General features: G+C 43.7%; 1 protein-coding gene across 1 annotated transcript in view; it reads right to left on the bottom strand.

Annotated features, from left to right (window-relative positions):
• Positions 1-2,648: 2,648 nt before the first annotated feature.
• Positions 2,649-13,021, bottom strand: part of LOC102135358 (ankyrin repeat domain-containing protein 18A) — a 69,971-nt gene continuing 59,598 nt past the window's right edge. Inside the window, 11 exon segments of the mRNA XM_074015796.1 lie at positions 2,649-2,947; positions 3,045-3,130; positions 3,133-3,174; positions 3,373-3,576; positions 4,135-4,336; positions 4,339-4,464; positions 4,467-4,490; positions 4,966-5,024; positions 5,027-5,068; positions 8,470-8,515; positions 11,920-12,142. Coding sequence (XP_073871897.1) covers positions 2,741-2,947; positions 3,045-3,130; positions 3,133-3,174; positions 3,373-3,576; positions 4,135-4,336; positions 4,339-4,464; positions 4,467-4,490; positions 4,966-5,024; positions 5,027-5,068; positions 8,470-8,515; positions 11,920-12,142 — 1,261 coding nt within the window. The 3' untranslated portion in view covers positions 2,649-2,740.

Below are 13,021 nucleotides of genomic sequence, written 5' to 3'. Positions count from 1 at the left end.
GGCTTCAGATATTTTCATGAAAAGAAGCTGAGTGCTGGTTGCCAGGACAATGGGGAAAAGGCCTTGAAGGCATTTCATAAATCCACTTCACAGCACTAATTTTGTGTATAATCATAAAGAAGAGAGGTTTAATTGGCTTACTGTTCTGCAGACTGTAAAGGAAGCATAGTGGCTTCTGCTTCTAGGAGGACTCAGGAAGCCTCCCAATCATACCAGAAGGCCAAGGGGCACAGAGATGCTTCATATGGCAGGAGTAGGGGCAAGACTGAGAGAGGAAAGAGGTCCCATACCCTGTTATACAACAAGATCTCATGAGAACTCAGTATCACAAGGTCAGCATTAAGAAGACGGTGCTTAACCACTGGTGAAGGATCCACCCCACCAACCTCACTTCCACCACCCACTGTTTCCAGGCAGAAGCCCGCTGCACAGGCAGAGCCAGATTCATAGACCAAACAACAGCTTGCACCCTCACTATGGAAAAGCTACAGGCACTCAACACTAGCCCAGTCCATGAGAGCAACTGTGGGGACTAAAACCTGCAAAGTCACAGGTGCACTGCCCTAGAAGTTTTCCATGAGGCCGTGCCTCGGAAGCAGGCAACTCCCCACTCCCACTACACCCCACCCTTCCACTACCCTACAGCCAGCCTACTCCTCTCCACCCTACCCACCTCTTTTTCCTTCCACCCCTACTCACCTTCCATCCATGATTAAATCACTCCCACCAGGCCCTCATCCTTCTGTCATTCTCTAATCCCTCCAAACCATCCCAATCTCTGTTTGCTACCCACTTTCAACCTGCTTCTACTTTTTCAGGTATCTCTATAGCAGGTTGGCTATGTAGCAGTAACACAAAACCCGATTTAAGGGGGAACATTCAAGAAGACTTCAGAAATTTGCATATAAAGAAGTCCTGTGCTAATAGCCAAGACAAATGGAAAAAGGCCTTGAAGATATTTCACAGCTCCTCTCTGCAGTTCTAATTTTCTGTATTATCATAAATAAAAGAGGTTTAATTGACTTGGGATTCTGCAGGCTGTGAAGGAAGCATAGTGTCTTTTGTTTCTGGGAGGAGTCAGGAAGCCTCCTAATTATACCAGAAGGCCAAGGGACAATGAGCTGTCTCCCATGGCAGTAGGAGCAAGACAGAGTGAGGGAAGAGGTTCCACAGCCTGTTAAACAGCCAGATCACATGAGAACTCACTCACTGTCAAGAGGACAGCATCAAGGGGATGGTCCTTTATCATTTGTGAAGGATCTACCCGCACCATTTTATGACTAAATCTTTTTCCACCTAGGCCCTGCCTCTAACATTAGGGAGTATAATTCCACATGGGTTTTTGTAGGGACACAGAGACAAACCATATTATTCTGTCCCTGACCCTACAAATGTCATGTCCTTTTCACATTGTAAAATACAATCATGCCTTGCCAGCATGAGTCTTAACTCATTTAAGCATTAGCTCGTTTCAGCATTAACTCAAACTTACAAAGCCCAAGTCTCATCTCAGTCAAGGCTACAGCCTCTTTTCCCTATGAGCCTCTGAAATAAAAAGCAAGTTCACTGCTTCTAAGGTACAATGACGGTACAGGCATTGTGTAAGCTTTCCATATCCAAAAGCAAGACATTTTCCAGAAAGCTTCTTATTTCTATCTGAGGCCTCCTCAGCCTGGCCTTCACTGTCCATATTTCTGTCAGGATTTTTGTCACAACCATTTAACCAGTCTCTAAGATGGTCCAAACATTTTCTCATCTATCTGTCTTCTTCTGAGCCTCCAAACTCTTCCAACCTCTGTCCATTGCCTAGTTCCAAAACTGCTTCCACATTTTTAGGTATCTTTATAGCAATGCTCCAGTCCTCATTTGCCATTTTCTGTATGATTTATTTTGAAAAAGAGGTTTAATTAGCTCATGGTTCTGCAGGGTGGACAGGAAGCACAGTGGCTTCTGCTTCTGGGAAATCTCAGAAACCTTTCAATCTTCGTGCAAGGAAAAGAGTGAGTTGTCTCACACGGCAAGAGGAAAACACACAGAGTAGGAACATGACACAGAGTTTTCAATGAACAGGTCTCATGAGAAGTCACTCATAATTGTGAGGACAGTAGCAACGGGATGCTGCTAAACCATTCATGAGAACTTTGCCTTCAGGATTCAATCACCTTAGACCAGGATCCACCTTCCACATTAGGAAATATAATTCAACAAGAGATTTGGTGGGGACACATACTTGAATTGCATCATCAATCTTTGAATATAAAGACATCCACAGCAGGCTTTATCCAGCCAGCTTCTTTGAGACTCTTCACAGGGTTTGAGGTCTACAGCATATAAACTAAAATATTCACACTTCAAAAGCAATAAAATAAGTGGTATCATTCTTCCAAAAATTACAATGGTAGTGTAGGCATTCATAGCCTGATTTAGTTCATGTTTGCTGCTCTTTCTATTCTATCACCATATTAACTCTTTCCTACACAATTCTGTATTCAGCTGAGTTTCAGTTGAGAACAAAACCATCCTTGTCCTACCACCAATAGCTGGCACTAGCTCTTTGCTAGTGTTATTATTCTGCTGTAGAAACTATCCTTGAACTGGAAACAGTCCACAAAGGAGTATCTAGTCATTCAACACTATCAATTCCTGGGTGACTTTTTGAAAAACTAGTATCTCTTGTTGCAAGAAATACTGCATCTGCGAGTCCATGTCTCTCATTTGAATTGGATGGAAGCAGTGAATTTCAGCCAAAGTGGCCACAAAAATCCTGTTCCTGTGATTCTGGCGTCATCAGCCTCTGCACCTCTGTCTTCCCTTCTGCCACATGTTGCCTGCTCTGCATGACTTTGGTAAGAGCTTCCTTGTGTATACGGATGATGTCCAGGATTTTGGTCTGGTGTCCCTGAGACAGCACTAACAGGTCCATGACTGGGTCCAGGTCCTGCCTGGGCTGATTGGCAAAGAGCCAATCAGTGTTGAAGGCATCTCTGGTGAAGTGATGGCCTGCTCCAGCTCCAAGACCTGGCTGAGGCTGAAGAACTGGCCACCTTCTGATGCTCTTTCTTAAAGCCCATCACCATCACCTGCTTGCATGTCAACTCATTGGCTGTGAAGTTGAGCTGAGTGCCCTGTTGTCCATCTTCCTGGTAAAGCACTCAAAGCCATCAATCTTGCTCTCTCACTTCTAAAGGTTGAGCCCACCTTGGAGGTGGGCTCAGCGTCAGGAAGAAGCTGGAATTCACCATCTCATCCTTCTCAGCCTTCCTCTTGCCCTGTCTCCAGGCTGTCTCTTCAGCACTGGTGGGGCACATCAGGAAGTGATGGAAGATGTGGCACTGTGCCCGCACCCAGAAGCTGGCCGTGTGGTTCACCCACCAGACTGGGCCCTTTCTGTACTTGAGCATAGAGTCCTCCTCAAGATGGTTTGTGGTCTGCCTCTTGGCACCAAAGAAGCCCACAGTGCTGTAGGAGCCCTGATGCATGGACCAGAGCCCCAAAGGCAGCGCACACCCTGCTCCTGAGCCTGCTGCTCATTTTCTCTATGTGGCTCCATTTGTAGCATAGTTGTTGCACTGAGGCCTGTGCATGCCAGGCAAGGCCAAGCTGGCTCAAAGAGCAACCAGCCACCTCTGCAAGGGTGTGCCAGGAGCAGGTAGATCAGCCACCAACCTCACTCGCTGCCAGTCAGGGTAAATCAGTTATTCCTCCCTGGAGGTAGGGCCCCAGTGCCATCTGCTTTTCCTCAGGCCTCCGCTCCATCAGCCATCAGGTGGCAGCTACTCAGGCTGTGGGAACCTGGCCACCCCTGCTTCCTTAAGGGGGTGAGGTTGGTGGCTGGTCCACCTTCTCCAGGCATACCCTTGCAAAGGTGACTGGTTTCTCTTTGAGCCAGCTTGGCCTTGCCTGGCATGCACAGGCCCTGGGTACTGACAGGCTGCTCTGAGTAAGCTTGTCCTGTCTTGGGCCAAATTCTAAGTCTGGCCAGGGCCATAGAAGGCTGAGTCCCCTGGGTGGTAATCCTGGTTGCTGCTGGGGGCCCATGGTGCCCTTCGCCTCCCAGGGTGCAAGATGAGGCCCGACTGGGCCAGGACCCTTTAGGTATGGATCTTATTCCCCAGGAGGGGGCCTCTGTCCCACAGGTTGGGTGAGAAGATGTATGGCATGCTGCTGGCTGCCAGGGTTGTCGGGATGCCACGTTCACCTTTCCCTCCAGGGACATCAAAGTGACGAGCTTCCCCTTTGAGAACGACTTCCCAAGGCCCAGGTGCCATCTGGGGCTGCAGGGCAGCTGTCCGCATGCTGCCCTGGCTTCTTCCATGTTGTGCTCATCACTACCCATCAAGGGGAGTCAGATGCAGCCACCATGCAGGGCAGTTGTCTCTGGATCTGCTTCTTGGCTATCATGGAGCCAGACTGGGCCTGGTGATAGGGCCCTGATGGGGTTGTCCTGGTGGTCCTTGGGGGGGTGCCAGAGGAGATGCAGAATGGAATTGCTGTGAGGATAAATAAGATGACTGTCAGCACAGAACAGGCACCTGGTGAGTGCTCAGGGATTACCCTCAGTAGCTGCCCAGAGGCCAAAACCACCCACCTGATAGCGACTGTCCCTAAGCCAGGAGGAAGAGAACAGAGCAGGTTCCACTCACCTGAGTCTGATCAGTCAGCTGTGCTGAGATGTGCCTTTCACCTAGAAGAGTCCTTCACGCAGAGCCACTCACGGATACTGCTGTGTGTCTCTAACTGCTCCACAACACAGAGGCAATGGGGGCTCAGCAACAGTGACATCGTGGGGTGACACAACCCACCACAACTGGAGCCTGCTTGGGTCAAGAGGGCCCAGAGTCAGTGTCCTCTATCCACTGAACTGACATGTGTGCATGCAATGTGTTTGTGCATCTGTGTGTGTGTGTACATATGGGTGTGTTTGTTTGTCTTGCTTCTCTGGCCAGACCTAGCTGCTCCACTCACAGGTGCATCCAGGTCCTCATCACTGTCACCACCAGGGCGCAGGGCCAGCATTACAGCCTCCACAGGTGCTCCCCAATCTCTGCCCTCCCCACGGAAAGTGGTCCTGGGAATGCAGACAGAGGAGGGGTGCTGGACAGAGCAGAAAGGGCTGGCACCCTCTCTAGGTGGAACCCAGGTCAAGTGTAAAGTTCTAGGTCTGTCAAGCAGTGTGGATTCAACATATCTTCTCATGTACTCTTTCTAGCAACCCTCCAAGGTGCCCTGACCCAGCTTCCCTACAGATGGAGGCAAGGAGGATCCACAGACAAACCCCTTGCCTAAGGTCACACAGCGGCCAATTGGCCAGGTTCCTACTGACCAGGCACCCTTAACCAGGTACCCACTGACGAGGCCCCTAATGACCACTCCTCCATTGACCAGGTCCCACTGACCAAGTCCACACTGACCATGTCTCCATAACCAGGCCCCCATTAATAGGCCTCATGGACCAGACCCCACTGACCAATTTCCCACTGACTTGGTTCCCACTGACAAGACCACAATTTACCAGGTTGCTGCTAACCCCACCTCCACTGAACAATTCTCCATGGATCAGTCCCTAGCTGACCGAGCCCCCTCTGACCAGGCCCTCACTGACCAGGCTTCAAGCCACTAAGGCCCCACACTGACCATGCCCCTAGTATACTGAATAGACCCCATCAATTGTTTACGTTCCAGCAGTTCAGGTTCCATGAATAAGGCCACCACTGACCAGGTCCCCACTGACTAGGCTTCCAATGACTAGGTCACCAGGTTCCCACTGGTAAGGCCTTCACTAAGGAAGCTGCCACTAACGTGGTCCCTGCTGATCAGGTCCCAACTGACCAGGTCCTGATGACCAGGTCATCTCTGACCATGGTCCACTGATGAGGTCCTTGAGCAGCTGTGTTCAAAGTCTCATTACAATGCCCCCATCAGCCCACAGACCCTCCCGCCCTGTATGTGTGCCCAGAGGTCAGGCACTGGGGGTTTTCTTGGGCCCCAAGGCCTCTCCTCCAAGACACAGGGAGAGACAGTCAGCCTCAGGCTCCAGGTGCCCAGCTTCATATTCACCCCCCAAGGCACTCTGGGTCCATCTCAAAGGAGACAGTGAGGTGGCCTGGCACTGCCTGGACACGCCACCTATCCTATTCCAGAGTGTCAGAGTGCGAGGAAGGGAGAGACATTTGGCAGAGGAGACACCCTGTGCTGCTGGGTCTCCCAGGGCCCATCTCACAGAGCCCCAATCTAGAGACACAGCACAGAGGCTGCAGGGAGACTAATCCAGAACCCTTGAGGCTGAGCCAGGGACCACGTCAGGACTGTCCCCAGATAGCCAGAAGGCCCTCTGCTAGTTTCTTGGTACCTCAGTGGATGTAGCAACAGTTCTTCTGTTGGGGACTAGTGAGTGCATGCTGGGGAAGACTCACCTGTGCTTCCTCGGTGGCTCCAACTCTGCTTCTAAGAAAAATTACTCATTCTAGGGCTGAGGCAGAGAAAATACAAGATTAGTTTAGAACATCTTATGCCAGAAAGTAAAAAAGTGCTGACAGAGTAACGGGGACAAATAAGAAGGACATAAAGTCAGCTTGAAATGTCTACTCCTGGCCTAATCTTGGGGAATTGGAGCACCAGAATCATGAGCTTTCCTTTCTCCTTTATTTACTCGTTTTATTTCTCCATGTAGAATGAAGAAGAGAATAAGAAAATAATCATCTGGCAACCATCACAGTAATACTTGTTCAAAGACAAGTCATCAATGAAATGCTAAATCTAGTGGGTTTTGAGGAGTAACCAGTGTTTACAGAGCCTCAAAGTATCTCCACACAAAATACTGTTGAACTACAAAAAGAAAATCATAACATTAGTATGGATGAACCTGGCAGGTACTCCTTAAGTCTCCTACTATATGTAGTAATAAAAACTGTAAAATGAAAATAAGCCTTTGATGACCTTTACTAAAGTATCAATGATGACTTGGTTGTTTGGCTGTTTAAACAACTGACATTTGGGCAATTTGAGTATGCCAAACTCAATGGATCATTTGCAAGATCCACTTAAAACTTAAGGAGGCGAAGAAACATCATTTAAAATACCATAAAAATTTTCATCATACATATGATATGAAAATGTTATATATTTATGAAAAACAATTAAAATTTCATGTAAATGGCCCAGTGATAAAGTTTTATGATGTTTTAAATCACACAACTTTTCTTTAAGATTTTCTGGTTAAATATCCTCTTCATTAGATGTGGCTTACCAGTGGATTCTAGAGAAGAAAGTAGACCGGAGCAAGTGCCCAACACATCAAAAGCTGGAAAGAAAAAAGAAAGAATTATGTTCTTTACCTAAAACATTTCAGTTAACCAAGTGTAACTTTAAAATGTAAAGCATTGAGAACGTTATCAGCGTTAATAAGAATGAGGAATATGTATGTACAATTATAATACAAAACTACTATTAAATAATTTATACATGGCATTAATTCTAATTGTGGTTAAATATCACAGCTTTTTCATTCTTCATTCATGTACTCAACAGCCACATGCTAAGGTACTAGAACTAGCACTGGAATTACAAGATGAAGATGGCATGGTCCACCTCTCAACAGTCATATGCTATAACCTAAAAAACAGACAGGCAGGCAATGTCCATATAGAGTCACAGATACCATGACAGGTATACAGCAGGGCACTACTGGAACATACAGAAGGGACATCTATTTCACTTTTGTGTCAATATCATGGGCTTTCTGGTGGAGGAGATGCATAGGTTGATGCCTGAAGGACAAAGAAAAGCTTGCCAGATAGAGGAAAGAGGCGAAGGCAAAGAGCCTGATGTGAGAAAGAGCCCTGCAGAGTTCTACTCCGTCCACTTTGGTGCTAGAGCAAAGGGCAGAGTGCGGTAAGTGGCAAGAGACAAGGCTGAGTAACTAGACAATTACATTGACATGGGTGTTTTTATTTCATGGTGAAAATTTTAGAACTTTTCCTGAGAACAGATGTAAGACAAGTCAATGACACAGTAAACGACAGGAGGTTTAAAATGCCACCTGTCAAGTGGCTGCTTATGAAGGGTTATTGCTCAGCTAAGTATTTCTAAGTGAGTCTGAGGTCTGTTGGCCTTCAGTCTGTACCAAAACCCTGAGAACCTGACGATGCCTTTGTTTTCTGAGAATCATTTCGGTGTGCTGGCTGACAGTTCCATGAGGATGGCAAAAGTGAAGAAATTGTAGAGCCAGTGAAAAAGAGATGGATACACTTCTTGGGAATTTTTTAAGGTATGTAACATGATGAATTAACAGTGCATAAGTATACTCTTCACTGTGAAAGTTTTTATTTTCACATCTTTCATTAGATGTGTGTAAGAAAAAGATACTGTACATAGTATCTACTAACCCACAATGAAAAGGAATGCCATTTGCTATTTACACTTTATTACTAAAATAAACCTAAATTTAATTAATAAATTTTGGCAACATACTTTTCTTTGTTTCTCTAATTATTTGTTCTACACAGTCCGGCTCCATCTAAAATAAGTTTAAAAAAATAATGTTTAAGTTAAACAGGAGACATTATCATGAGAATAAGATATCACTTACAAAATGTGGCCTTTAGAATTTTTAGTGACTAGACATAAGTTTGCTTAGACAGAAAAATAATCACACAAGTAAAATTTCTACTTATTTTAAGTTTAGATAATAGAGGCTATATCTGTGTAATGCTATTTAGAGTAATCTGACAAAAATAGATAATATTGGTCTATTGGATATACATAATTTTAGAAAGGCTGGTCACGGCGGCTCACACCTGTAATCCCAGCACTTTTGGAGGCAAAGGTGGGCAGATCACAAGGTCAAGAGATCGAGACCATCCTGGCCAACATGGTGAAACCCTGTCTCTACTAAAAATACAAAAATTAGCTGGGCATGTTGGCGCATGCCTGTAGTCCCAGCTACTCAGGCGGCTGAGGCAGGAAAATCACTCGAAGTCAGGAGGCGTAGATTGCAGTGAGCTGAGATTGTGCCACTGCACTCCAGTCTAGTGACAGAGTGAGACTCGGATAAAAAGAAAAAAAAGGTTAAACAATTAAAGTCATATTTTGCAATGAATGCATTGCTTTGAAATTCTTAGCAAAACTCTGCCCTTTATAAAAAGTTTAATCATTTTTTACATCAATAAATTTTTTCTTAAAAAGAAATTTCTATTCTCTACTTATAGAAAAAATATTTTTATAGTACATTTTTCTTTTATTTTCTAGTTTGCATTCTAAATTAAAGTGGAACCTGTGTAAGTTTATTCCAAAGGTATATTGAGGGATGCTGAGGTTTAGAGTACAAGTGAACCCATCACACAGGTAGTGAGCATAGGACCCAAGAAGTAGTTTTTCAATCCTGGCCCACTCTGTGCCTCCCCGTTCTTATTTCCCAGTGTCTACTGTTCCCATGTTCACGCCAACGTACACCTAATGTGTAGCTCCCACATGTGAGTGAAAACAAGATATTTGGTTTCTGTTTCTGCATTAGTTTGCTTAAGAGAGTGGATTACAACTGTATCCATGTTGCTGCAAAGGACCTGATTTTGTTCTTTTCATGGCTGCATAGTATTCCATGGTATATATGGAATTTTCCAATCTACCTTGGATTTTCAATCTATGTTGGGTGCACCTGGATTGACTCCATGTCTTTCTATTGTGAACAGTGCTGCAATGAACATACATGTGCATGCATCTTTTTGTTACAATGATTTATTTTCCTTCAGGTATACCCCTAGTATAGTAATGGGGTTGCTGTGGGTGGGATTACAAGTGCCTGCCACCATGCCTGGCTAATTTTTGTAGTTTTAGGAGAGACGGGGTTTCCTCATGTTGGCTAGGCTGGTCTCCAACTCCTGGCCTCAGGTGATCCACCTGCTTTGGCCTCCCGAAATGCTGGGATTACAGGTGTGAGCGACTGCACCTGGCCAAGCGCAAAGCTTTTAACAGAAAAATGGAAATGAACCTTTCAGTGTTTTGTTTATTTAATTCATAAAATGCACTTATTTTGGATTCTATTAAATAATAAATATCTATATGTGGTTAAGTGTTTGGTTGCCAGTCATTAGTCATTCACTTGTGATTATGGGTGGGAAGAGTTATGTTGATCCTTCTTAGTTCTTAATTTCCAAACTGCTCTCCATAGTAGCTGAATTAATTTACATTGCCACCAACAGTGTGTAAGTATTTCCTTTTCTATACAGCCTCCCTAACATCTGATTTTTTTGTTTGTTTGTTTGTTTTTGCTTTTTAACAGAAGTTATTCTGACTGGTGTGAGATGGTTTCTCATTGATGTTTTGCTTGGCATTTCTCTGAGGATTAGCAACGGTAAGCATTTGTTAACATGTTTGTTAGCCACTTCTATGTGTTCTTTTGAAAAGTGTCTGTTCATGTCATTTGCTCATGTTTAATGGGGTTATTTATTTTTTGCTAGTTGATTTGTTTAGTTTCCTTATGGATTCTGAATAACAGGCCTTTGCTGTGTGCATTGTGAGTGAATATTTTCTTCCATTCTTTAGGCTGTCTGTTTAATTAATCCCTTGATAGTTTCTCATGCTGTGCAGAAGCTCTTTAGCTTAATTAGATCAAACTTGTCAATTTTTGTTATTCTTGCAATTGCTTTTGAGGACCTAGCCATAAATTAAGTGACAAGTGCAATATCCAGAAGAGTGTTTCCTAAGTTTTCTTCCAGGATTTTTCTAGTCAGAGGATGTACTCTTAGGTAAGAAAAGTCAAAGTCTTTTTTTTTTTTTTGAGATGGAGTCTCCCTCTGTCACCCAGGCTGTAGTGCAGTGGCATGATCTTGGCTCACTGCAACCTCTGCCTCATGGGTTCAAGTAATTCTTCTGTCTCAGCGTCCTGAGTAGCTGGGATTACAAGTGCTTGCCACCACGCCTGGCTAATTTTTGTATTTTTATAGAGACGGGGTTTCATCATGTTGGCCAGGCTGGTCTTAAACTCCTGACCTCAGGTGAACCACCTGCCTTGGCCTCCCAAAATGCTGGGATTATAGGCATGAGCCACTGCACCTGGCTAAGCACAAAGCTTTTAACAGAAAAATGGAAATGAACCTTTTAGTGTTCTGTTTATTTAATTCATAAAATGCACTTATTTTGGATTCTATTAAATAATAAATATCTGTATGTGGTTAAGTGTTTGGTTGCCAGTCATTCACTTGTGATTATGAGTGGGAAGAGTTAAGATGGTGCAAAGAAACTTTAAAAGTGGTATAGGCTGGGTACGGAGGCTCACCCTGTAATCCCAGCACTTTGGGAAGCTGAGGCAGTTGGATCACAAGGTCAGGAGGAGTTTGAGATCAGCCTGACCAATATGGTGAAATCCCATCTCTACTAAAAATACAAAAATTAGCCAGGTGTTGTGGCAGGCACCTGTAGTCCCAGCTACTCGGGAGGCTGAGGCAGGAGAATCACTTGAACCTGGCAGGCAGAGGTTGCAATGAGCTGAGACCGCGCCACTGCACTCTAGCCTAGGCAACAGAGCAAGACTCCATCTCAAAAAGAAAAGAAAAGAAAAAAACATGATATGAACCACAGAGAAACTACAATCAAAGACAAAGAATCTCAAAGTATACTGTCAGTTTTTAGGCAATAACATGCATTTTCTAAAACCTAACTTAAATGCAGCTTTTAAAGAAATTTTAAATGTGTCAGTTTAGTCACATTTATTGAACAAAGTTAGCAATGGGTATCTCTTGAAAATGAGAGCTCCAGGGAATTAAAAAATGTAAAGTTCCCATTTCCTTTCTGTGTTAACACAGCTAATTATAATCTTTACTTAACATGCATAAGTCAACAGAACAGCTCAGTATTTCACCAAATTATAAACAAGAATTATATCAAAGAAATGAAAGCCAAAAGAGAAACGGTCATATAACTAACCTCAGTCAAGGAGTTCTTGCAGTTATTTGAAGTCTGTGGGTTTGAAGTAGGAATTCTTATGGGCGTTTTGGGAATATATTTTCTGTTGAGTCCTGTACTATTAAGATTTTCAGCACAAGGTAACTCTGGGTGTGGCCTCGTAGGAAGAGTGCTGAGAAAATATTTCATCCGCTCTTTCTCCATAAGGAGCTTGGTGTTGATCATTGCTATTTTCTTATTCGATCTGTAAAGATAGCAAAGACAAATGCTTAGTATTTCATTTTTCCTTGAATGATTCTTAATGACTTGCATTTTTTAAAAAGTTGCCCTGAGAGTAAACCAAATTACCCACTCAACAGTGTTTTCACACCAAAGATGTGTGAGAGCCTACCTCTTGTAAGCAATTGTAATTTTAAAATTATTCTAAATAAGTATATGTGTTTCTAAGGTGATTTCTACTGAACAAGCAGTTCAAAGGAGGGAAAAGAAATGGCTATCACTGATGTACGGCTCAACAGGTAACCTAGCTGCCTTCTAAAATAGCTCTACTTGTAAGATTCTACAGATTCCATAGAAATATTTGTATTTAAAGGGTAATATGTGGGACAATGAATATGTTAATTTGCTTGACTATAAGAACGACTTCACTATAAATAATTATACCAAACATCATGTTGTACTCCTTAAAGAATGTAGATTAAGAAAACTAAAATGAACAAAAATAATCTAGAAATACTTGTGTTTAGTAAACCAGTTTCAGGTTTCACCCTTGTACATTTCACCCGTGATCTAAGAACAATTGAGTATTTGGCACTGAGGAGTAACTCAGAGCAACAACTCCTGGGGGAGAACCAGATTGGTTGGTTGGTGATCAAAGAGAACTAAAGCATCTCTGAAGGCAATTAGCCCCCAGCACTGTGACCAAGGCACTGCAGGTGGGGCTTGTTCTTTCTGCCTTCCACATACCCCTTTAGGCTGAACATGGTGTTTTTCTTTTAACCACCTTGTGGATTATACTTCTTTTCATTCCTGTGATAATTATTCCATATTTCACAAGGATGCCTTTCTGTAACTCCTTGAAAATGTTACACAAATAGTCTTTCTTGAGGCACCCTCTAGTGAT

Source organism: Macaca fascicularis, chromosome 15, assembly GCF_037993035.2.
Source record: "Macaca fascicularis isolate 582-1 chromosome 15, T2T-MFA8v1.1".
Lineage (NCBI taxonomy): Eukaryota > Metazoa > Chordata > Mammalia > Primates > Cercopithecidae > Macaca > Macaca fascicularis.
This window is presented reverse-complemented; position numbering and strand designations above follow the sequence as displayed.